General features: G+C 35.5%; 1 protein-coding gene across 1 annotated transcript in view; it reads left to right on the top strand.

Annotated features, from left to right (window-relative positions):
• Nucleotides 1-3,571, top strand: part of gramd4a (GRAM domain containing 4a) — a 52,806-nt gene extending 49,235 nt beyond the window's left edge. Inside the window, 3 exon segments of the mRNA XM_073866492.1 lie at nucleotides 126-216; nucleotides 1,782-1,850; nucleotides 1,945-3,571. Coding sequence (XP_073722593.1) covers nucleotides 126-216; nucleotides 1,782-1,850; nucleotides 1,945-2,043 — 259 coding nt within the window. The 3' untranslated portion in view covers nucleotides 2,044-3,571.
• The last annotated feature ends 22,399 nt before the right edge of the window (nucleotides 3,572-25,970 follow it).

The following is a 25,970-nucleotide window of genomic DNA, read 5'->3' as shown; positions in this document are numbered from 1 at the left end:
GCATTGCAAGATGTCTTCAGATAAAAAATGTCATTTAATGTCATTATTTACACAAGTATATACAACGAGTCAACGACAATCCAGTGTTTGCCCATTAATTCAATCAATGGTTTTCCATCTATTAGCTACCTGTGTTTCGAGAGCTCCAGCTCGAGATCAGGGTCTTCAAAGAAAAACAAAGTCATCAAGCTGGTGGACATCACAGATATTCAAAAGGTATCTCAACTCACAGACTTCAGCAGTGCATTAGTAAATTTGACCTTTCCACTGATTAAAACAAATTGTTTTATTCAAAAAATACTCATCAAACTGGTCGAGCTCAGCCTCCGATGGCCCATCTGAGGTCCCACACTTTTATGCATGCCAAAGAAGTTTGAGAGAAGTTTGAAAAATATTATTTTCACCATATGGCGCTTTAATAAATGTGTTTATGAGATACCACGTGACATGAGGCTTTAACTTGAATGTAAACATGTATTTCATTTATTTCAGATTAGGGTTGCATAACGATTAAAGGTGCAGTGTGTACATTTTAGCGGCATCTAGTGGTAAGGTTGCGAATTCCAACCAATGGTGTAGTCTACTGCTCACCCCTTGCTTTTGAAACGCATAGAGAAGCTACTGTAGCTGCCACAGGACAAACATGTCATCGTCGGAGACAACTTAGTAAAAAAATTGTCCGTTAAGGGCTTCTGTAGAAAAATGGCGGCACAAAATGGCAACTTCCATGTAAGGGGACTCTCTTTGTATGTAGATAAAAAGGTCTCATTCTAAGGTAATAAACACATAACGGTTCATTATTAAAGGTCTTTGTACACCCCTGATAATATAGTTTTGTATATTATTTTGCATTTTTGTCAAGAGATCCTTCTAAAAATTACACACTGCACCTTTAATCGCAATCAATCTATTGCAGAATAAAAGTTTTTGTTTGCATCATATATGTCTGTGTGTACTGTGTATAATAACTTCGTATAAATAAATACACACACATGCATGTAAATATTTAAGACATTTTTACATGTGTATATATATTTGTATATTCATGTATAATTTATTTTATATATAAATATAAATACTTAATATATAAATATATATTTTTTCTTAAAATTATAAATGTATGTGTGCATATTTATATACATAAATATTATTCACAGTTCACCCAAATATATGATGTAAACAAAAACCTTTATTCTGCAATAGATTAATTGTGATTATTCGTTATACAACCCTATTTCAGATATTTATCATATTTACCATCATTTATCCCAAAATTACTGAGATGTTAATTTTGGTTGGTATCACCCAGCCCTGCTTTAGATATACAAATGTTAATGACCATGCCCGTGAAAACCCAGATAAAGTCATTTTCAACATAAGGTAAAGAGCATGCTGTAAAAATATAACCTTGATATCTTTAATATTCACTGACTAAGGTCATTACTCAATGTGAAACCAATGATCAAATCAAACGTTGATGTATAATCTCATAATTAGATCATGAGACTATAGCATTAATTTCACAGAACGGGTCACAATTTTCTGTTTAGGTTTATAAATGAAGGAATTCACAATTTTTTACTTTTATATATTTTAAAAATTATTATTAATGTTCTGTGGAATTTTTTTATAGAGGATGTCTATTGATAATATATGTATAAGTATTGGTACATACACTTTATTTATTTTTTACCTACAAATGCTAATGAGATCACAGTGTACATTTCCCTTTGTTATCGTATTCTACTTTTACAATAACTGTTGCTTTTCGTTTTCTATAGTACAAGGTTTTATCAGTTTTGCCTGGATCTGGAATGGGCATCTCTATCGCTACGCCATCAACACAAAAGGTAATGAAACATCGTGCTTTCCGAAGAATCATTAAACAGATACTGGTTTGTAAATGAGAAAAGTATGATGGTGAACTGCTTTTTGTTCTCATAGCCGCTAGTCTTTGGTGCCATGATTCACAGAGACGAGGCCTTTGAAACGATTTTTACCCAGTACATGAAGATCATGACCACAGCCAACCCTGAGACGTAAATCAAGTCTGGAGGACGTTTCATTTGGACGGGACCAATATCTGACATGCAGGAGCTCGAGTAAGAGCATACAGTACATTCCTGTGATACGGACACTTCCTCCTGAAGGGATGTGGCCAGCTTCGCATCATGTGACTGTGAGAGTTTTTGGCTTGAGCGCACTGAATAGTTTACAGACTTTGTGTTATGTACTTGTTTCTCCCTGTGATTCCTGGTTTCACACCATCGGTTTATCCTGGAGTGTTTTGTTAAGGAATTTTAAGATGCTTGTACTGTACAGGACAGTCCGTGACATTTCAAAAACACTTTTTAAAGCAGTATTTCCAACTAGTTTTTTTAGATAAATATCTAAACATCTTTAAAGTTTGATTATTTTACTTGAGAAGCAAACTTGTGTTCATATTTGTATCTTGAATGATGTTTATTATTCTTACCTTGTACGTTTTCAAGTTATTGAGTTATTGCTTAAAACAAGTTAAAAAAACCAATTTTCAAGATATATTGATTATAAAATGTAATGTTTTACACATTTTTGCTTATCAAGTAAATCTATTTTATTTTAACAATCAAAATATTTAGAGATATTTAGATATTTTTTCAGGAAAACTTTTTTTTTGCAGTAAATGCATTAAAGTGTTCAATTACAGTGATTTGCAGTAACAAAGTCTTTATGACCTGAGATTTATGTATTAAAGGTGCAGTGTGTAAATTGTAGCGACATCTAGTGGTGAGGTTGTGAATTGCAACCAACGGCTCAGTCCACCACTCACACCTCCCTTTTGAAACGCATAGAGAAGCTACTGTAGCCGCCACGGGAAAAAGATGTCATCGTCTGAGACAACTTAGTAAAAAGTTTGTCCGTTAAGGGCTTCTGTAGAAACATGGCTGCACAAAATGGCGACTTCCACGTAAGGGGACCCTCGTGTATGTAGATAAAAACATTTCATTCTAAGGTAATAAAAACATAACGGTTCCTTATAAAAAGGTCTTTGTACACCACTGATAATATAGTTTTGTATATTATTTTGCATTTCTGTCAAGAGGTCCTTCTAAAAATTACACACTGCACCTTTAAGGAATGAAGATGTAAAGAAAACACAACTTTTTAACACGAAAACTCACATATATATATACATAAATGTATAACTTAAATGCACTTTAAGATCAAAGCATCTGGTAAATGTGATTTTCATCATTGATTTGTTTTTATGTGACCAAATTTTGTATGTTTTACTATGTGATTATAAATACAATTCGAAAGCTTTGGTAGTGGGAAAGATGTCTTGTGATGAAAATTGTCATTTGTGGTGTAAGGGACAGTTGGCAGTGCAATGTGAGCCCAGATACTCAGTAACCAAAGCAATTTTAGCATATTAACAGAGATTTGCAGAAGCTACCTGAAGAGAAGTTAAAGTTTCACTGATCATTTTTACTATTTTATGTTGGTAAAACTTTCAAAAAAGGTATACACTGCAAAAAATTATTTTCAAGAAAAAAATTCTGAGTATTTTTGTCTTGTTTTCAGTGAGAATTTAGAAAAAATTCTTAAATTAAGATGCTTTTCTTTTCTTGATGTGCAAAACGACCCAAGAAAATAAGTCTAGTTTTTGGACCAAAGGTATCACCTTTGGGTGATTTTGTGCAAGAGAAAAAAAAAAAATCTGCCAATGTGGTAAGCAATTTTTTCTTGAATTTTTATTAAATTTAGTGTTTAAGAAAAATCATTGGCAGATTTCTTGCTTGTTTTATGCACAAAATCACTTTGATGTTTTTGGTCTGGAAACTGGACTTGTTTTCTTGGGTCGTTTTGGTCATCAAGAAGGAGCATCTTAATTTACATTTTTTTTGGATATTTTTACTGAAAGCAGGACAAAAATACTAGGAATTTTTCTTGAAAATCATTTTTTGCAGTGTACATTTGTTAAAATTAGTTAATGTATTAGCTAACATAAACTGACAATGAGGCCAAGCAAGTATGATGAGAGAGATCACATGACCTTCACTGTTTGTGCTCTCATTGGTCACCATATTGTTTTGTGCCCAAGTTCAACTTAAGCTGAGTTTATCGCTTTTTTGCTGCAAATCACTGTAAATCTCTTATAAGACTGACAAAGAAAAGCCTTTTTACATGTGTTTACATTGTTGCTGTATGCCCACAAAACACACAAACTTATGTAATCTCATCTCTCCAAGTGTGCTTCATGTGCTTTTGAACAGAAACTTTTTCTCAAGTTTTGTTCTGTATGAAAGTGCAGTTTTAAACAGTGGCGGCCGGTGACTTCCGAGGGGCGCGAATTTAAAATATGTGTTCCTTGCGTCACGTGAATCTATGTGCATTATGCGTCTTGTCCAAATTTGCCTGCTGTCAAAACGGTTTACGTTTAAAAGAGACGTTCACAAAATACTCACAAGACACTAATTTAGTAAACTCCGAGTATACACGAGATCAAGCGAGTATCTGGCAAACGCGAGCATCACTTTTATCATAAACCCTCTAGATGCGTGTGCAGCAGGCACTTATTTTGACAAGAAGCATGATGATGCAATTGGTTCACATGACGTGCCAAACACATATTTTGAAATGACGAACCACACACATGAAGGGCTACATACATGTTGTGAGTTGTGGCAGCCAACAGAATCATTGTAATTCAAATAATCTGATTTAAAAACACTATTTAGATATAAAGGTGTAAACCACAGAGCATTTTAACAGGTATTTCATCTAAAAATGATCAGATAAATTTACATGCAGGCAGTATATCATAGACTCATAGATTCATAAAACTTAAACTGTATGTGGCAATGCTTATGCCACTTTAAACTACAATAAGCTACAGTAATGTAACAGATTAACAGTATCAAAGACAGCAGTAGGCTATACATTTTTTTTTTGAAAACCGTCTTTGGGTGAATCTTACAAAGAAATATTGTTAACTCTTTACAATAAGGTTGTATTTGTTAACATTATTTAATGCATTAGCTAACAAGAAATACTAGCATGTTCATTTTAGCATACTAATACATTTTTAAAATCAAAAATTGTAGTAATGCACCATGAACTAACATGAACATTAACAAAGCTTATTAAATGCTGAACTTACTAATTTTCAGTTCATGTTATCTTATGCATTTACTATGTTAACAAATACAAACTTATTGTAAAGTGTGACTGAAATGTCTTATACAAATTTCTTTTAATCATCAGTGACACTGTAGCACTAATAGCTTTGAGTTATAAATGATGCAATTGAGCATAATTAAAGTAGATAAACTAATCTGAAACATTCCAAAGATAATCGTTTCATGGAAAAATATGCTTTTTGTCCATCCATACAACTGTTAGAAACTGTTGTGTGTATTTTAAAGTACCAAACGTCCTTATGAGATTTGGAGGTGACCCTGTATAGATATTGCTAAATAAGTGAGCTGCTGCACTCTAGGATTGCACTAATGAAGCACCGAATGTATCCGAACTAGTAGTTTTGCCAAATGTTGTTTCTTTATAATCATTTTCTTCTTTAATGTTGTCTCAAGCTGTGATGTTTACATAAAGGCTGGGTCTATTAAGCCAGTTGGATCCCTGCGAAACAGCCCGGCCCAGGGGTGTGAAAACTGCGACTATATTTAAAAAAAGAGTTACTGGGGTTAAATAAAAAAATCCCAGTGACTATTTGCTCACCTGCCTTTATGGTATTGGGTACAAGTGCTCTTACAAAGAGCAGATGCTTTATGAACTAATTGAGAGTGTATTGATACAGTGCATGGGTGAATCTCACAAAGCCCGTAACAAACCAAAATCAAAAAGTATTTGTTGTAATGCCTTAAATTTATTTTTGTTTTAAGTACATATTAAGTTTAAATGTGTGGATGGAAATGTACCAAATTGTCACCACATCAAATATTTGAATATTAAATCCATAAATCCAAAAATATTTTTTGATTTTGGGACGAAATGTGACACCCTTCTTTGTAAGAATTACCCACACGATAATACCAAAACTCTAAAAACAAAATATGAGCACCCATTATTATCTTTGTGTAGATGGTCAGGATGGCATTTTCATGTGGCACTAGATAATTTAAATATGTATTAACTATATCTGTGTAAAATGTTGGGTTATTTTGCAAAATAACTGATAGGTCTAACAAATGTAAATGTTTTCGCTAGTGTTTTAAAGATAAACAAATTAAAAGGATTTTATATAAATAAATAGCGTAAAATAAGTTGTTTAATTTAAAGAGAACCATGTACTGAATATTGCTTAGTAAATATGTTGTACACTTTTTTTAATTTAAGTAAATTAATGAATTGCATAAATCCAGTTTGTTCATTTTCTAATGTCTGTTCATTGGTTCATACCTCATAAATTTAAATCCCCCTCAGTTTACACAATCATCCTGTTTAGAAGTTTATATACCCCTGACTCTTAATGTGTTGTGTGACTTTATTGAGCATCAATAAATGTTTGTATCTTTTGTAATAGTATGAGTTTCACAAATGTCTTTAGTGTGAAATTAGAAATCTCAGCATCATACAATCACTGTTGGCATAGTGGGTCAAATGTGCACAAGATGCTGAAAAAGCAAACCGTGTGTAAGACCTGGAGGATTTTCAGAACAAGTGGCTTATGATGAACGAGACTCATGAACAACAGTCCCAAATCATAATACAGTCTTTGATTGTAATATGAGTATGAGGAATTAAGGGAATGTAAACAGGTTATTTTTGTATATACATGTTGCATAGTCAGCTATAACATTATGACCACCTGCCTAATATTGTGTAGGTCCCACTTTTGCCACCAAAACAGCCCTAACCCGTCGAGGCATAGACTCCACTTGACCTTAGTATCAGAACCATCATGTTATGTAAACCCAGTCCAATATGTGGGCTTGTTTTCTTTTTGGTTTTTCATAGAAAATACATTTCAATTTCCAGGATAACTTTAGTTTCATAGAGAAAATATTTCAAGATGACCAAGACTGCTTTATTTATAGTGAAAACATTTCAAGATATCCAAGATTCTTGTAATTCAAAATTGCTTTATGTTGCTGAGTTCATGTTAACACAAGTGGTCAAGGTTTTGCTTTTCTCACCTGCAATTAATTTCTTAAGTAAAAAAATTATTTCGACTTTTTGTTTCTTAGTGTAATTTTCCCTATACAAAGTATGGACAAATTGTTAATTTGAGTTATTAACATAAATGGGTTAATTTTATGTTCTGACCATTTGGTAGTACTCTCTGCCTGTCACGAGATGGTGCTAAAGTCAAGGGATTAAAGTCTGCAAGCAGGCAACTTTAAAATATTCAGTACTGCTTTACTGTACACTGAAAAAAATTATTCATTCAATTTACTCAATTTTTTTAAATCAATTTATTTAAGCTACATTTAAACAAAAAAGATTAGTAAAGTAAAATAAAATAAAAAACTTTTGTTTAAATGTAGCTTAAATAAATTGATTGCAACCACTTACCTTAAAAAAATTGAGCAAATTCAATTAATCAATTTTTAAGTGTATATAATTGCTAATATTTGAGGTTCTGGGTGCCTGTGTGGTATTTTGGAGAACTTTTCATGAACCTCCTAAGACCTGGATACACATATGTGGACATAACATTTTTTTGTTGTTTGCACCATAATACTTAATTCTGTGTGACTGAAAACAAAAGTGGACAATTACACTGCTTCATGTTTAATGAAAAATATTTGATTATTATATTTATTAGTTCTTCCTAACCCCAAAATAAAACAATTAAGTTAACAACAAATAATGCTTCATTTACCCCCACCTCACTTAATGTGAATGATGGAGTAAAAAGCAGTTTACCAAGTGATCAAGGGTTTTACCCGTTCAATTTAAACACATCGCTTCCGGTGGGCAATCATCCAATGTAAGCAATGATGGAAATGAGAGTAAAATTATGAAGGGCCATCAGGCTGCTTTTTACATAGACCAGTCTTTCTGTGGCTTCGAGGTAAGAGTACTCCTGGGCATTAAATGCTAGATTGAGACAAAATGGGTACAAACTTTTGTCCCTTATTTAGGCAATGTCAGTGCCCATATTTGGCCATCATTTCCTGTCATATTTTTGGCTCATTGGTGCATGTGTCCTTCAATTAGCCACAATCCCTTGCTTGCACAAAGTACTGTTGATAAGCATAGCAAGAAGTATGCCAGTTACAAATGTTTGTAATATCTCCAGGTATTATAGGAATAGTCCATTTTCTTAAAAGAAAAATCCAGATAATTTACTCACCACCATGTCATCCAAAACGCCGATGTCTTTCTTTGTTCAGTCGAGAAGAAATTATATTTTTGAGGAAAACATTGCAGGATTTTTCTCATTTTAATGGACTTCAATGGACACCAACACATAACACTTAACACGTAACAGTTTCAAAGGACTCTAAAAGATCTCAAAGAGGCATAAGGGTCTTATCTAGTGAAACGACTGTCATTTTTGACAAGAAAAATAAAAAAGCTCTTTTGAACCACAACTTTTCGTCTAGGTCCGGTCCAGCGCGACCTAACGCAAATGCGTAGTGACGTAGGGAGGTCACGTGTTACATATATGAAACGCACATTTGCGGACCGTTGTAAACAATAAACTGACACAAAGACATTAATTAGTATCATTTCACATACAACAACGTTGGAACGGTCCTCTTTCAACACACATGTAAACACTGGGGCGGAGTTTTGCATTCGTCCTCTGTGATCTCTTGACGTCATGACGTATTGCGTGAGGTCACGCTGACGCTTTCAGGACAGGAGGAATATGAGAAGTTGTAGTTTAAAAGTGCATATTTTTTATTTTTCTTGTCAAAAATGACAATCGTTTTGCTAGATAAGACCCTTATGCCTCGTTTGGGATTTTTTAGAGTCCTTTGAAACTCCGTTGGAAAAAAAATGTTACGTGTTGAGTTAAGTGTTAAGTGTTGGTGTCCATTAAAGTCCATTAAAATGAGAAAAATCCTGCAATGTTTTCCTCAAAAAACATAATTTCTTCTCGACTGAACAAAGAAAGACATCAACATTTTGGATGACATGGTGGTGAGTAAATTTTTCTGAATTTTTCTTTTAAGAAAACAGACTATTCCTTTAACCATTGGTAAACCTACAACTATCAGATTCCTCCATGCACCAGTCAGTGCCTAAAGCAAAATGCCATAACAGAACTTGCAATTACAGGTTTCAATAAAAATGTTGATAAAAAACCCAAAACTCTAAAGTGCAGCATTGATTTATATAAGTAGTAATATCCATAAGCACCGAACAAAAATGAGATCATTAAAGTGTACTACCACTCAAAATACATCATGCCGCTAGTAAAACTCTCCTGGTGGGAACAAATTTTGACTTTCTGAAGAGAAATATAAGTGCATTTTTAGTACCTTATTGTTGGCAAACCTCTGTATCACGTTTGACAAGGCAGTTTGTAAAAGGCGAGCAACATGGCAAACCTATGACGTCCAGATCCATCATGCTCCAACAGAGAGAAAAGGAGATGATCAAAGAGAGGTCGGCGATACGGTAAAGAGAAAAGGACATGAGGCGAAGGCTTTTGGGGGACTCTGGAGGCCAATAACAGCTCCACAGATTGATGCCTGGCTTATGAGTGATGTGCCCATCATCTATGTGGTGGAGGTGACCCTGCTACTGCATTAGGAGCCCATACCACAGGCATTTGACACCCTATGAGCTGCCCATATTTTATGGGCAAATGTTAAAAGTGGCAGCAACAGCACAGGGACATGACCGTCAGCAATCGCTCTCTTAAAACTGTCTTCTGCCCCTGTATCAGACAGCATATCCATCTGATCTCCAGAGCAGAGCTGATTTAAAACATTTCTAAACATTTGGAAAATCAACACTGTAAAAAATACTGAGCTATTTTTAAGCCATGTTGGGTAAATATTGGACAGAACACACTGCTGTGTTAAAATTGACCCAATGCTGGGTTGTTTTAACCCAACTGCTGGGTTATTAGATCAACTCTGTTTTTGAGATGTGCCCTGGGAATAAAACAGAATCAGCGGATCTGAGTGCTCTTACATCATCTTGTATGGATGTAACAAATCAGATAGGTGCTGTGGAGCCTGACAGATTAATATACAAACAGTAAAATTTCAATTTTATATTTAACTGGCAGCCAATGCAGTGAAATAAAAACTGGTGGGATAAACTCACGTTTGCGCTTCCCATAAAGAAGCTGAGCCGCTGCATTCTTAACCAACTGTAGACAAGAAACACACGACTGAGGAGCGCCAATATACAATTAATTGCAGTAATCCATTTGTGATGTTACAAAAGCATGCATCACCATCTTAAACTTTTTTAGAGACAAAAATGGCTTAACCTTCGTTAGAAGACAAAGATGATGAAAACAGGACTTGACCACCACACTTACAGTATCTGCTTATAAAATTTAAGATTATTATCAACCCAAACATCTATGTTTCTAGCACAAGTAGTTCTATATCAAGTAAGAAGTTGATTGATTGATTGATTTCTGGATTAAAACAGTACAAAAAAATACAATAATCCAAATGGATAACATGCTAAAGTAAAAATACTTATATCGACCCTAAAGAAAGCCTATAAAGAGAAAACAATGGCGGACCGAGAATTGAGCCATGAGGGACACCAGACTTTAAATATATCTCAGATGAGGACTGGTTTCCAATACCAACAAAATACCTCCTATTGGTGAGATAGTTAAACATTACCATAAATTAGTCATAATGTCTCACTTTTTCATTTATTTATTTTTGGCCTGATAAATAATTCTCGGGCTGTGTTGGGATGCACAGTGATAAAAGTATCTGGTCATAAAGAAAAAAAGTTGAGAACCTGCATGACACTTTCTTAAGGGACATGAACAAATGGAGGCCTATATTGGATTTCCTTCAAAACAGAATGGTGGATGATCTAATGGCTTATTAATTGGCCTGTAATTTTTCATATATGTTTCTGTGTTCTTTTATAATTCCAGATATGATGCAATTTTATATAAAAGCTTAATTAGTTTGTCTCTCTCTCTTCCTTTCGTTGTCAGACAGCTTATGACATTTCGAGTCAGTATTAAGACAGACTAAGAAAGTCTCTACTGGTTTGTCATCTCACTGTCACCTCACGTTTTGTGTTGAAGGTTGTTACTATGAATAAATGAGTCATATTCTGACATTAGCTCATCCTCTCCACTTTCAGAATTAATTCCACTGTTGATTTCGCTCTGGGAATAAATCCTATTGCTTTCACGTTCTTGATGCCGAATTTAAAGTGACGCTGTCTGCATTGGCAATTGCTAATGAGCTGGCATACTGTTTACCCGTCATGCACAATGCACTGCTGCACACGGGGTGACGGCTGCCTGTTTTTAATGATCTTATGTGCCGTTCACATCAGAGTCGAGGGACTACTGGGCTATAATGACAGATGTTTAAGTAGAAAAAGAAACATGAGGCGCATCTGTTAGTGAAGTTGTGCTGAGTGTTGTGCTGGTGGTAACTTTATTGCAAGTGTAGTTATGTAAGCAAACATCCCTTGTGGAATGTCTAAGGATGGCCACTCAGCCCCAGACTTGGTCCACGCCCACGGACATGGTCTGGCTCAGAGGCGTCATGCCCATTCAAACTGAGGGGGCACGGGCCAGAGAAAATAACACTTATTGTTCTGCAGAGGTGCTATATAGGTGCTATAAAGCGCTAAAAATGGGTCGCCTGTGATTACAAGCTCTTAGTACTATTTAGCACCATTTTCTTCAGAGTTTGAGGTCAGAAAGGCCCTAGTCTCAGTCGCCACAGCTTGTACCAGCTGTCACCCTTTACATAAGCATGAACCTCTGCTGCTGATGGGGTGCTGTAACTCAGATTATCACCTGCTGTGAGTGATGGGATGCCCTGTCAATGCCTTTAATTCCTTTTGTCAGCCAAACCGAGAAGGTTTATTATTTGTCTGTAGGATGGCGAGACATGTCAGAGCAAACTGGAGGAGTTTATATATGAAATCTTTCTGGAGGCAGGCACGTGTCACAGCATGACAGAACGAGATGTAAGACGTAAGTGAAGGGTCAGAGGACTGCTAGAATTGGTTTGTCTCTGCCAGATGCTACCCAGTGGCCTTTGGGCCAACTCAAATTTAAAGGGGTAAAAGATCTTGGGCTAGATGTAGGTTAACTGTGTAAAACAATCATGCAAGAGATTGAAATCAATCTGTACAAGTGTTGCGCAGAAGATTCTTGTATTATTCTATTATTATTAGGTACTATTAATCCAGATTAAAGGGATAGTTGACCTAAAATTATGTGTGCTAGTAGGCACTTTCCATAAGGTAAAAACTAGGGCCTGAAACTCTTACTAATAATCTTACTAAAGCAAACATTTGAATTTGTTTAACCATCATTTCTTTTATATTTAATATCCTCACACTTTTAAATGTGCATACAAAGTTAGTGAATAAGATACACGGTCCATAAGTATGTCAATGTTTTAAAAATTACCACAGCATCACAGTGTTACACTTTACAAAAATCATCCTTCAAAAATTTCACTAGACTACCAATTTTATAAGTTATTAACCTCAGAGATAAAATGTGTCAACTCTTACATATTGTAAGTAGATGAATAAAAAACATGTGTCAAATGTGCTGCTTGGCAGATTTTTATATTTCATGAACAAGATTTTTAATAATCTACACTCACCTAAAGGATTATTAGGAACACTTGTTCAATTTCTCATTATGCAATTATCTAATCAACCAATCACATGGCGGTTGCTTCAATGCATTTAGGTGTGTGGTCCTGGTCAAGACAATCTCCTGAACACCAAACTGAATGCCAGAATGTGAAAGAAAGGTGATTTAAGCAATTTTGAGCGTGGCATGGTTGTTGGTGCCAGACGGCCGGTCTGAGTATTTCACAATTTGCTCAGTTACTGGGATTTTCACGCACAACCAAAAAACGGCGTAAAAAGGGAAAAACATCCAGTATGTGGCAGTCCTGTGGGCGAAAATGCCTTGTTGATGCTAGAGATCAGAGGAGAATGTGCCGACTGATTTAAGCTGATAAAAGAGCAACTTTGACTGAAATAACCACTCTTACAACCGAGGTATGCAGCAAAGCATTTGTGAAGCCACAACACACACAACCTTGTGCGGATGGGCTACAACAACAGAAGACCCCACCGGGTACCACTCATCTCCACTACAAATACAAATAGGAAAAAGAGGCTACAATTTGCACAAGCTCACCAAAATTGAACAGTTGAAGACTGGAAAAATGTTGCCTGGTCTGATGAGTCTCGATTTCTGTTGAGACATTCAGATGGTAGAGTCGGAATTTGGCATAAACAGAATGAGAACATGGATCTATCATGCCTTGTTACCACTGTGCAGGCTGGTGGTGGTGGTGTAATGATGTGGGGGATGTTTTCTTGGCACACTTTAGGCCACTCAGTGCCAATTGAGCATCGTTTAAATGCCACAGCTTACCTGAGCATTGTTTCTGACCATGTCCATCACTTTATGACCACCATGTACCCATCCTCTGATGGCTACTTCCAGCAGAATTTTTTTTGTCAGTTTTTCATGAAAAGCATTAAAATGTTACATAAAAAACAATAAATGAATGCTAAGTTATGTTATCAATAAAAAGAAACATTTAGAATGATTCGTGTGGCACCATTCTCATTGCTATATCACATTTTGCTGAAAAGTTATGAAGCATAATTGCACAAAATGAATTCTTTTAATGCTACTAATGTAATATATACATACATGATTTAATAATGTAGCAAAATGAAGTGGATGTCTACTTTTGAACATAAATTCATTCAGGTTTTTCCTTCATTGAAATGTTTTTATTTGATTAATGTGATTAATGTGTAATAACACTATACACTATACACTAATACTATAACACTGCGATGGTACATGGACAAAACCAAGAGGTCAGGGATATTTATCAATTCACTGGAATCTGAGTCCATAATGGTGTTAAACTCCTGACTCCTTGATGGAACCCTTGACCCTTGTATTTAGACAGAGATTTAGTATGGATTTAGAGTGTATTTAACAGCCGTCTTGTAAATTAGGACAAGGAGTTCAATAAGTGTTTTATTGGGTTTCCACTTAACAAACACAATCTGTCCCTTTGCCATATATCTGTCTGTTTTCTGTCTGTCTGTCTATCTATCCGTTTTCTTTACATTACATTTTTTTCCATAGTTTTCTTTTTATTTTATTTAGTCTTTAAACACTTGACATGCAAATGCGTATATAAAAACCTATTTCTAAATACAGTTATAGGGATACAGGGCAGGATATAGGGATTACATCATACAGTATTCCATTTTTTATAAATCCATACTATGCAAAATACATTAGATGAAGAGTCAAATCAACATGTATACAGTTTTTTTCAATAGTAATCACTTTGGATCAGCAACATTTAACAGCAGTTCAAAAAATACAGTAATACAATTTAAACATCCTGTACATCTGTCCTTAAAGGTGCAGTGTGTAAATTTTAGCAGCATCTAGTGGTAAGGTTACGAATTGCAACCAACGGCTCAGCCCACTGCTCACCCCTCGCTTTTGAAACACACAGAGAAGCTATGGTAACCGCCACTGGAAAAACATGCCATCGTCGTAAACAACTTAGTAAAAACACTTTGTCCGTTAAGGACTTCTGTAGAAACATGGCGGCACAAAATGGCGACTTCCGTGTAAGGGGACCCTCAGTGTATGTAGATAAAAAGTCTCATTCTAAGGTAATAAAACATAACGGTTCATTATAAAAAGGTCTTTATACACCACTGATAATATTGTTTTGTATATTATTTTGCATTTCTGTCAAGAGATCCTTTTAAAAATTACACACTGCAGCTTTAACAGTGTAGTTTTTTAACATAATCTACCCTGACCAAGGTCTATAGCAGTGTTTCCCCATCAGGGGGGCCTCAGATGATTTCCAAGGGGGCCTCAAAATGACTTAAAGGGGTCATATTATGAGATTTTTTAAGATGTAAAATAAATATTTTTTGTGTCCCCAGAGTGCGTAAGTGAAGATTTAGCTCAAAATACCCCACAGATAATTTATTATAGTATGTTAAAATTGGCACTTTGTAGGTGTGAGCAAAAATTTGCCGTTTTTGGGTGTGTCCTTTAACATGCAAATGAGCAGATGAAATTCAAACACTGATCACAATGAAGGTGGTTTGTTGAAATTGAAACTCAATTGTGCTGTCAATTATTTTCTCTCTCTTTCTCTCTGCACTAAATGGCAGTGCCATGGTTGGATAGTGTAGATTAAAGGTGACATAGAATGATTGAACAGAGTATTTATCCTTGTTCTGTGATGTGACATGTAGACAAATATTTTTGGGGGGTCTGTAATGCCTTAGAAGCTTCCTAAAAACCTCTCTCAGATAGCTCTTTTAGGGTGGGGGATTTTAAACAAGTGGTTTTGCACCTATTTGGCTCCCCCTACTGGCTTAACTTGGAATCTCATTACTGATTGGCTGACTTTGCTGCCACTCAAAAAATGTAGCCAATTATTTTAAAGTGGAGGGGCAGTAAGATGCCTGTGATGTCATAAGCATCAGTTTTTCAGATTGGGCTGTTTTCTGGCTGACATTTCTAAAAGAGGAATTTATATGAGACTGACATGTTTAGCATGTTTAACACTTTTTGTATGTTTGTGAATGTGGGTAGACTACCATTATTCAACAAAGACATGGTAAAAATGGTTTTTCATTCTCTGTCCCCTTTAAGGGGTGGTATTATTGTAATTCTCCTTGCTACCTACCTCACAAAACAGATACAAATTTTCACATGCTTGCAGAAAATGGCTTACCCAAACTAAGTTAGTGGGTTCATCTTTTTCACGTTTTGTAGGTTGATAGAAGCACTGGGGACCTAATTATAGCACTTAAACATGGAAAAACTCAGATTTTTACACTATGACCCATTGAAAATTATAAAAAATTGGACAAAACAAGCATTAAAATAAGCTAAAATAAGTAAAAATCTATATTTTTGTCCATTTTAGCAGCGAATATACATCTGTCTAGTCATTCCAAGCTCTAGTTCATTTTATTTGGAAAAAAATAAATGACTTGGGTGGCCTTCAAATATTGTTGTGTGCAACTAGGGGGCCTTGAAAAAGTGAAAAAGGTTGGGAACCACTGGTCTATAGTGTGTGTGATGTGTTGAGCATTTCTGCAGTTTTACAAATGGCCACAATATGGCACTCTTGGAGCATCAAATTCAAATGTGACGATAGCACAGAACCGCAAGGCTGCTGCCTTTTGCTTTTACTAACTGTGATCGCTCAGTGACATGAGAAAGGGAGCTTTTAATGTCAAGCCAAAGAAACACTGCTTATCACCCCACTGCCATTGTTAATCTTTGTTCACAGGAACATTTTTGGCCTATTGCGCTCTTCCTGCTTTGGTCTTCTGTGCTTGCAAGCTCCATCATACAATTAAACTGTACAAACTCCCATCAGATGGCTCCGTGCTGCCACATCTACAGATATAGAGGACCACGGGATTGATTGCAGTCAAAATCCTTGTTTCCATGAACTTGGATACCATAAACGATCACAGTTACATAACGGCAGTTGCATTTCACTAAGCAAACAAACCTGCTGGTTTTTTCTTTATGGACAGAGGGATTTGGTAACACTATGTGTTCTTGAGGCACGTATCAGGTTTAAGTCACTACTGCTCACTTACATACAGAACTATCACTAACCCTACACCAGCGTTATTTTACACATTTCCACATTCCTACACCCCATCCAGAAGCTTGCATTGAGCAAATGAGTGGTGCCTTGTAATACCTACACAAAAGGGCACAAAATCACTTTCCCGCTCATTCTTGCTTACGATCTTCCAAACGCAGTCAAAAACAATTAAAAACTTATCTTTTCCATGAAAACTTGACAAGTAGATGCTAACTGTTTTTTTCTTTCTTCTATTCTCTATTAAAAAATAAATAAAATAAAATCTCACTATCTCTCTCTTTTAACAGGTATTGTTTCGGAATTGCAAAACTAGTAACTTACAGTAGTAGGCTATAAGCACTTCTTTCCATATGACAAATCGCTTTATTGTTTCCTAATCTTTTTAAGTCGCTTTGGATAAAAGCGTCTGCTAAATGCCTAAATGTAAATGTCTTGCTCTCTCACTCTATGAAACTCATTTGTAATGCTGGTAAGAGCTTTTAAGTCTAAGCTGTGGTTGAAAAAAGAGCTGCATCTCAAGAGGGATGAATCACTTTGGATGTGTTGGGACCTCTACTCCCACCACGGTTATTTTTTATGTGATGCTGAAGACCCCCATCAGACAAATGTGTGCTTCCTGTGGCGGAAAGGCACTTTAAGCCTCAGTATTTGCATACTCCAACAGGCCACTGTGGGAACCGAAGGTCCTAGGAGAGAGTATGCCAACTGTTCTTCTCTAAACTTTGAGTTTTCTGTGTTTTCTAAACTAGCAGTAACAAGCTGTGCTAGAAATAAAGCTATTCAAAAACAATTCAGTACAGTTCATTAAAAGTTATTTTCCTACAGCACTACACTCTAAAAATGCTGTGTTATTTCAACCCAGAAGGTGAGTTGTTTTAACCCATTGTTGGGTCAAATATACATTTTTATTTTATTAATTTAACCCAACTGCTGCGTTCGTCCCCCAGCATTTTTTGTCTAAAGTGTAAAGCACATTGAGCTGCATTTTATGTTTGAGAGGTGCTCAAAATGCATTTCCGGTAGCTCAGTTCATAAAGTGTTACATAAACTGTGCAACAGTCATGGTTTCAATTCCCAAGAAACACACATACTGAGGAAATGTTTACCTTGAATGCACATGCACTAGATAAAGTCGGCATAAATGCAAATACATGTGTATCTGAAAGATTTTGATAATTGCATAGAGAGGTAACACTTTACTTGAAGTGGTGTTCATAAGACTGACATGACACATTCATAATCATGACATGCCACATGTTATGAACATAAAGGAGCTTTTATGCACACTTATGACAATTGTCAGTGTCATTCATTCAATTCTGTCATTTTTAATGCAAAGATGACATTGTTTGAGATGTCTTTGTTATGACAACTTGACATAAACCAATACATCATAACTTGTCATGATAACTTGACATAACCAAGACAACATACTGTAACTGACCACTTTTTACCAGTGATACAAATTTAATTTGTCATTAAAATGTCATTAAGTGTTAATACTCTGTCATATAACAGCGTCATGAATATTTTTCTTGACCTCAACTACAGTGGTACAAATATAACTTGTCATTAAAATGTCATTAAGTGTTAATACTCTGTCATATCGTTTTATAACAGCGTCATGAATATTTTTCTTGACCTCAACGACAGTGGTACAAATATTATTTGTACATACATAAAGTAAAGTATAATATTTTGACGTGTCTGTTGCATTTTGTTAAGTGTTTATACTGTGTCAATAATTTTAAATACCTTATGACATTTAAATGGCAGTGTTGCCTCTTATGGAATGGCTGAAATTTCACAAAGGGGCGTATTTGTTCATCAGACATGGCACAATAAAGTGACATCCGAATATATTCATTATAAAGCGTGAATAAAAAGTGAGATTCGAACAAATGTCCGGTAATGAAACTAATTGTATACAGTATTTATATCGTAATTCGGTCAGAAACGTCAAGATTGTGAGGCGAACAAATCGTTTTGTATTAAAAGGCTTGGATATTCCATTTCCTTGGACTTTTGGGGATTTATGAACAATTTGTATTGGACAATTTCACTTAAGCGGATAAAGGGAAGATTTTGAAAGTAAGTAAATATCCTAAATCAGCGCCGCCCTGTTCAGGTAACTAACAACTAGATTACAGTTTTATGACTGCTATAAATCATATGATGCTTTGTGTGTGCGCTTAATGGAATCCTGAGAGTCTAAGCTTTCAAACGATGTGCCGCATGACCGTATATTTTGAAGATTTAATGCTTCAAAGTTACAATGACGTTTATGCAGCCTCACGTGAAAGGGAGGGGATGTACCGTGTACAGCACAGTGTTCCTTATCAGGTTAAGGTAATGTTAACCCATAAAGCTAGGTAGTTTCGTAAGTTTGATAATTATTCTGCTATGTCATGTTTATGACAGATTTATGACAAGTTATGTATTTGTCAAGTTGTCATAACAAAGACAATTCAAACAATGTCATCTTTGCATTCAAAATGACGTAATTGAACAAATGACACTTAAAGGAATAGTCCATTTTCTTAAAAGAAAAATCCAGATAATTTACTCACCACCATGTCATCCAAAATGTTGATGTCTTTCTTTGTTCAGTCGAGAAGAAATTATGTTTTTTGCGGAAAACATTGCAGGATTTTTCTCATTTTAATGGACTTTAATAGACACCAACACCTAATACTTAACTCAACACGTAACACTTTTTTTCAATGGAGCCTCAAAGGACTACAAACGATCCCAAACGAGGCACAAGGGTCCCCTCTAGCGAAACGACTGTCATCTTTGACAACAAAAACAACAAATATACACTTTAAGCACAACTTCTCGTCTAGATCCGGTCGTGATGCGCCAGCGTGACCCCACATCGTGACGTCAAGAGGTCACAGAGGACGAACGCGAAACTCCACCCAAGTGTTTACAAGTGTGGAGAAAGAGGACCGTTCCAACGTTGTTGTATGTCAAATGATACTAATTCATGTCTTTGTGTCAGTTTATTGTTTACAATGGTCCGCAAATGTGCGTTTTATATATGTCACACGTGACCTCCCTACACTGTAAAAAAAATCCATAGAAATTACAATGTTATGGCAGCTGGGTTGCCGGTAATTTACCGTAGATTAACATTTACAAGATTAACAAGTCTTTATCTTTACAGAATAAAACTATACAATAACAGCCTCATGCAAAGCATTCTGGGAACCAGAAATCATCATCAACCTTCTTCTGTTTTTGCTTCAGATTTTGTTTCCCAGAATGTTTTGCTTGATGCTATTTTTTTAGTTTTACTCTGTAAAGACAAAGACTTGTAAATGTTTAATGTTCATTTAACTTTGAACAAACTCTTGCCAGTAAATAACATAAATGTAAATCTACGGTAAATTACCGGCAACCCAGCTGCAATTTCTATGGAATTTTTTTACAGTGTACGTCACTACGCATTTACGTTAGGTCGCGCTGGACCGGACCTAGACGAAAAGTTGTGGTTTAAAAGACCATATTTTTTTTTCTTGTCAAAAATGACAATTGTTTCGCTAGAAAAGACCCTTATGCCTCGTTTGGGATCATTTAGAGTCCTTTGAAACTCAGTTGAAAAAAAATGTTATGTGTTGAGTTAAGTGTTAAGTGTTGGTGTCCATTAAAGTCCATTAAAATGAGAAAAATCGTCAAAAAACATAATTTCTTCTCGACTGGACAAAGAAAGACATCAATATTTTGGATGACATGGTGGTGAGTAGATTGTCTGGATTTTTCTTTTGGGAGAATGGAATATTCCTTTAATGTCAATTGTCATAAATGTGCATAAAACTTGAAGAAATTTTTAAAAGCTGTGAAGAATTTTACAATTTTACTGAGACCAAGAGTCAGTTTTGATCACCAAGCAACATGAATTTTATTGCGCAAATCGTAGGCCAATGTAGTTTTGGCACTAATGTGCAGTTATCTTAAATGAATGAGAAAAATATTTATTTTCATTCTAGAACTGAGCCAAAGTGATTGAGATAAACTGTAATTCAGTGATATGCCATTGATATAAATTGTAAGCGACTGGACAAAAGCTTTTTATAGGCGATTTCCAAACAAAGTTTGCATCTTCCTTTGTTGAAATGACCAATGTTACCTTGAATACACTGCATGTGTGGATGCTATCCAGAATTCAATTATTGCAGAATTCAATTATTTTTAACATTTCTTGTCAAATGTTGCTTATTTTTGTATTATTTCAAACTGATTTGTTTTGCTCTGCTTGCTGTTTAAAGTAGATCGGCTACAGTAAGTTAATAATACAGTTAGTTAATAAACACAGCTGCTACTATTAAACCCTTTCCTACAATCTAAACTAGCCTGTATCATCTTTTAACCTCGATAAAGACACACTGAATAATTTTGCTTATAAAGTCTCCTGCCAAATTTTCTTCAAAATGCATCGCAAGAACTCGTTACCTAAGATAACAAAAAAAACGAACTTCCTTGAAATGACCATGACATGTGCACTTCACCAACAGACTTCTGTAAGTGCCCTTTGCTAAAGGATTCAAAAGTTAACTTTTGTTTGGAACGCCCTTACAAATAGCATCCCATTCACAAAAGGCCTTTCAAGGGTACATAAATGCCTTATCAGAAAATGACATGTGTTGTGCACTCTAAATGATGGCCAACACGGCTATTTGCTTTAATAGCACCAGACACATGAGAGAGGGCAAGCATTTCCACAAGAGAGAGTAAAAGTGGCTCTGGTCTCTTGGACCTCATGCCTCTTGTGCTCTGTATAGACATGACACAACAATACATTTTTGAAGATGTACACATCACTCTCAATTGAATATCAACACTTTAAAAAACACATACTGTAGCAACACACTGGCATTATAAGAGTAGTCAGCATTTACATCTTATGTTAAACCCAATTCCCTTCTGTCATTCTTTAAATGACGCACTCACAACTCCCAAGAATATTGCTGCACAAGGAAAATCCAGTTTTCCACTGCCAATTACAACATTACGGCACATTCATGTGCACTCATCTTGTAAATGGGATCATTCGACTTAAAGGCATCATTGACACAAAAAGCTTCTAGCACACGACTCCATTGGCAACGCTGGATTCATTCTGTTTCCTCTCAAAATGTTGCTAAAAAAAGCTGATCCAAAAGCCCTTGAGCAGCATTACCAGATCATAAGACTGTGTCTTAAGCTCTTTGAGGCATTTCCCAGTACAAGACAGCCTATAAAGAATAAAATACTCTCTAAGTGCAAGGTTTCTTTTTTGTTTAGCAGGCTTAAGAATATAAAATGGTGAGATACTGATTACATGCTTTTGGTACTAACAGAACCATGTATATTATCTTAAATATTTCTTTTGATCATTTACACACAAACAGTGTGTCAGAGGAACTACATCTCCCCTCAGTGTAGTGTAAACAGTGGATAGTGGTGACTGGAGAAGTGGGTATACTCTTAATTTATGCCCCAATTTTTTATTGGGGTATACCCTATGCCTTCAAATCAAGAAGTGGGTATACCCCGTATATCTGCGCATACCCTGCACTACACCACTGAGTGTAAAGTATATTTCGCTGGTATGAGTTTCCTGTGAGCTAAATTTATTGCAAGCGGCGGTGTTCCCTCAACACTGGCCTTTTAGAAATTAATTTACTGTGTGAGCAGTACAGGTGTCCCAAATAAAATGCCAGTGCCCACAGGAGGGACATGAAGAGAGAGGAAAGGAAGGGTGTTGTTAACATAAACGAGTGTTATATTGGAACACGAGGCATCGAGTCATAAGTCTTCAGCATTTTGTAAAATGCCACAGCCTCTTGTACAAGACATCCCAGCAAGAAATTTTGTGTTTAAAAGATAGCCATCCAAACACAGCTCAGATGACTAGGCTAAAACAAGGCAAAATTGGGGCTGTCAGTGAAAATTTAATAGACGTCTAACCACAGCCCAAAAATAAATAAAATAAAATAAATAAAACCAAACACTTTGTAATCACTGACTTTGCTTACAAGATGGAATATATACCCAGTCTCACAAAATTATGTACCTATAGTCACGTAATTTATATAATTCTTTTTAGTGATACTGTCACGAATTTCTGCGTTTTTTCGTGATCGTATCACGAATTGCTCAGTATGTGTCATTGTCACGTATTGTTTAATCAACTGCTTTTTCCTATTTTCAAACCATTTTCGCTTCGGTTAGATTTGGTGTTTGTGTAAGGATGTCACTTTAATTATTGATTTATACAATTTTTTCAGATTTTTTTATATTTTCTAAATTTTAAAACATTATCGCCTGGAGTTAGGGTTAGAGTTGGGTTTGGGTAAGGATGTCATTTTATGTAAATCTAACCCTAAACCGAAGCAAAAAAAAAATCAAAAACCTTGACCGCCCAAAAGTGAAGCGGCCCAACGGGAATTCTCCCGATTCTCCCGATAACCCACCCCAGGCCTGTAGTGAATGTTATTTTAGAAATAAAAAGTAACATTTGATAGTAGGAAGAGAAGAACCAGCATGCGTGTTTGGTCAGCGTAGTTTAATGTAATGGACTCTGAGACATTTAGCTGAACTTTGAACGTTCCCTGTCAAGATAATTAGAAGCTGGACAGAAGCTTGGCAAGGACTATGGGAATTTGAAACACAGTAAGACATTCATCTTAATGATGGATATGCTGTCTGCAGAAAAAAACTAGAGAATCCCTAATGATGTTGGGCGCAGTTGGAAAGATCTTGCTATCCAGATGATAATTCAGGAGGGAGTTGAATGCTCTTGACTTAGTCATTAAGTATAGCGTAAGGGCAGCTTTGACCAGTTTGACCTTATAATGTGCAACATTGTTTTTAAAAAATAGTTTATAATGTGGTTATGAAGTGCGATATAAAACTGTGGAAATGAGGGGTTTGCAAAAGCAGAAAAATTAAAAATCTAAGGAAAGATTTTGAAATGCATGTTAAGTGGCTCATTCTTGTATACTACGAAAATGACAGACGAGATTAATTTCTCAATTGCATAGTTGACCAAGTCAAGCAAAACATAAATGAAACACAAGTGAGAACTCATTTCTCATGAGCTATGAAAGAGAAAGCTTTTTGGTTACACCACAATGTCATTTAATGAGGTGGATGAAATTTTAACAATAATTCAAAAAAGCTTATTTGTTTAAAAAAATATATAATCATTTTGTTGGGCAACTTTAGTTGTTTGTTTTGCAAGATACATCTCCAGATGGCTACACCTACGTTTTTGACTTTGTTTCACTTCTCCTGAGCTTTAAAAGCATCTGGCTTAAATGTAAATGAGTTTCAAAAAATAAAAACATGATAACTTAAAAAACGTAACCATTGTATATGAAATGAATATTATTAGCGTGAATAATAAAAAAAGCTTGATATTGATAACAAAAACAGTACCAAAAATCTATAGGCCGGAACAACATTTTATATAAGAAAGACATAAAATATGTTTTTTGCAGGACATAAGCGGGATTATCTTCTTTTGGGGATTGGTGTGTTTATTTCTTAGCAGAAGTAATAAAATGTTGCAGTTGCTGATCTTATCCATTATTGCATTGATAGAAGATTCGGACTGGAAACAGGTTTACTCTTGCAGTCTGGAAAGCATAGCAGTCAATGAAGTGTCAAAAGCATACTTATGAAGACTCGGGCGACATTGTAGTCCCCTGGCTGGGCAGAAATGAGACATGACACACTGGCTAGTTTCCTGCACAGCATCTCTCTTGGTCCCAGTAGCTGAGCAGGGTCATGACATCTATCTTCGCTTTTACTCATCCGTCAGGTGTGGTGCACTGGTGTCTGGCCTGAAGAAGACGTAAAACATTGCAAAAAAAGAGTAAGTTCAAAAATGACAAAATGAAATTAAGGTTTGTGTGTTCGCTGGGAATCAAACCCATTCTTTACCAGCTGCTCATCTTCTTTTAGTTACATCATGTAATACAACTTTACCATCATCTTTTAGACAAGCACATATGGAGTTATTTTAGTAAATGTTTTTTCTCTTCCTAACTTTATAAAGCTAGAAAACAGGGATCAAGGAACAACTTCTGACTTTAAACCCCAAAAAAGTGCATTTATCCTTCATGCTCAAATGAGTTAATGAAGGTCTTTTGTGGGTATTTGATTCGATTGTGTAAGAAAACTATCCACATTTCAAACTTTATAAACTACAATAACTAGCTTCTTGAAAAGGACGCCATCTTAATTAAACTTCTAGAATTATCTACATGCGCACGTTTTCTGCGAGTTTTTATGAAGCACTGTGATGCTGTTGTAAACGATTCTACATTGATGTATAAACATTAAATAATTGACTTTTAAAAAACATAATTTAAATAGCCTATAATAAATATTAATGCAGTTCTACAGTTTTATTCTAGACTAAATAAAATACATTCATTTCATATTAATAATCCGATTTCTATCGTAGGCTAAACCGCGTATGAACGTCCGAGAGAAAATAAAGAGCGAAAATTAATTGATTTAAAATGAAAGATATGTGATTGCTTAACGCCCACTAGCACTGACACTGTGAGCTCCCCCGTGCAGGAATCATAGCCTCCCATTCAAACTGTCTTGCGGCGGGGCTGGGGCACCCTTGGAGGGCGGGGCCCGTTTCAATTGAAACGGTTGAAACATAGGTAAGGCCGCCTCTGAATGCGAGTAAATAAAAACTGGGAAGGGAGATGTAAGAAAAGTCATAAATGAGAGCATTTCAATTCAAACCTTCTGCTCAAGAAAACATCTGCTGTGACAGAAATCAAACAACCTTTTCTTAGTAAAAACATATAATTTCTTTTCTGTTTTCATTCCACGTGGCTGTACATACTGTATGTGAAATACTCTGCAATAAGCCACCAAAACAAAATATACAACAAACTTTTTTCATTTGAGACTAATGTAGATATGCAAGGAACAAACATCTACATAAGTGTATTATCAAAGGACCAACAATGTTTTTTAATAAATGTATTGTATATAAATTAATGCTAAATACAGTTTCATAGCTAGTAGGAGTAAACATTTTCTCAAAATGCTTATTTTAAACATTGTACTGTATATATTGATGATGGGAAACCTTACTATCTCTCTGATGAAGCCAATATGGAAGTGATTTAAACTGCAATTCATTGACTGGCCGCT

This window comes from Misgurnus anguillicaudatus, chromosome 1 (assembly GCF_027580225.2).
Source record: "Misgurnus anguillicaudatus chromosome 1, ASM2758022v2, whole genome shotgun sequence".
NCBI classification, from domain to species: domain Eukaryota; kingdom Metazoa; phylum Chordata; class Actinopteri; order Cypriniformes; family Cobitidae; genus Misgurnus; species Misgurnus anguillicaudatus.
This window is presented reverse-complemented; position numbering and strand designations above follow the sequence as displayed.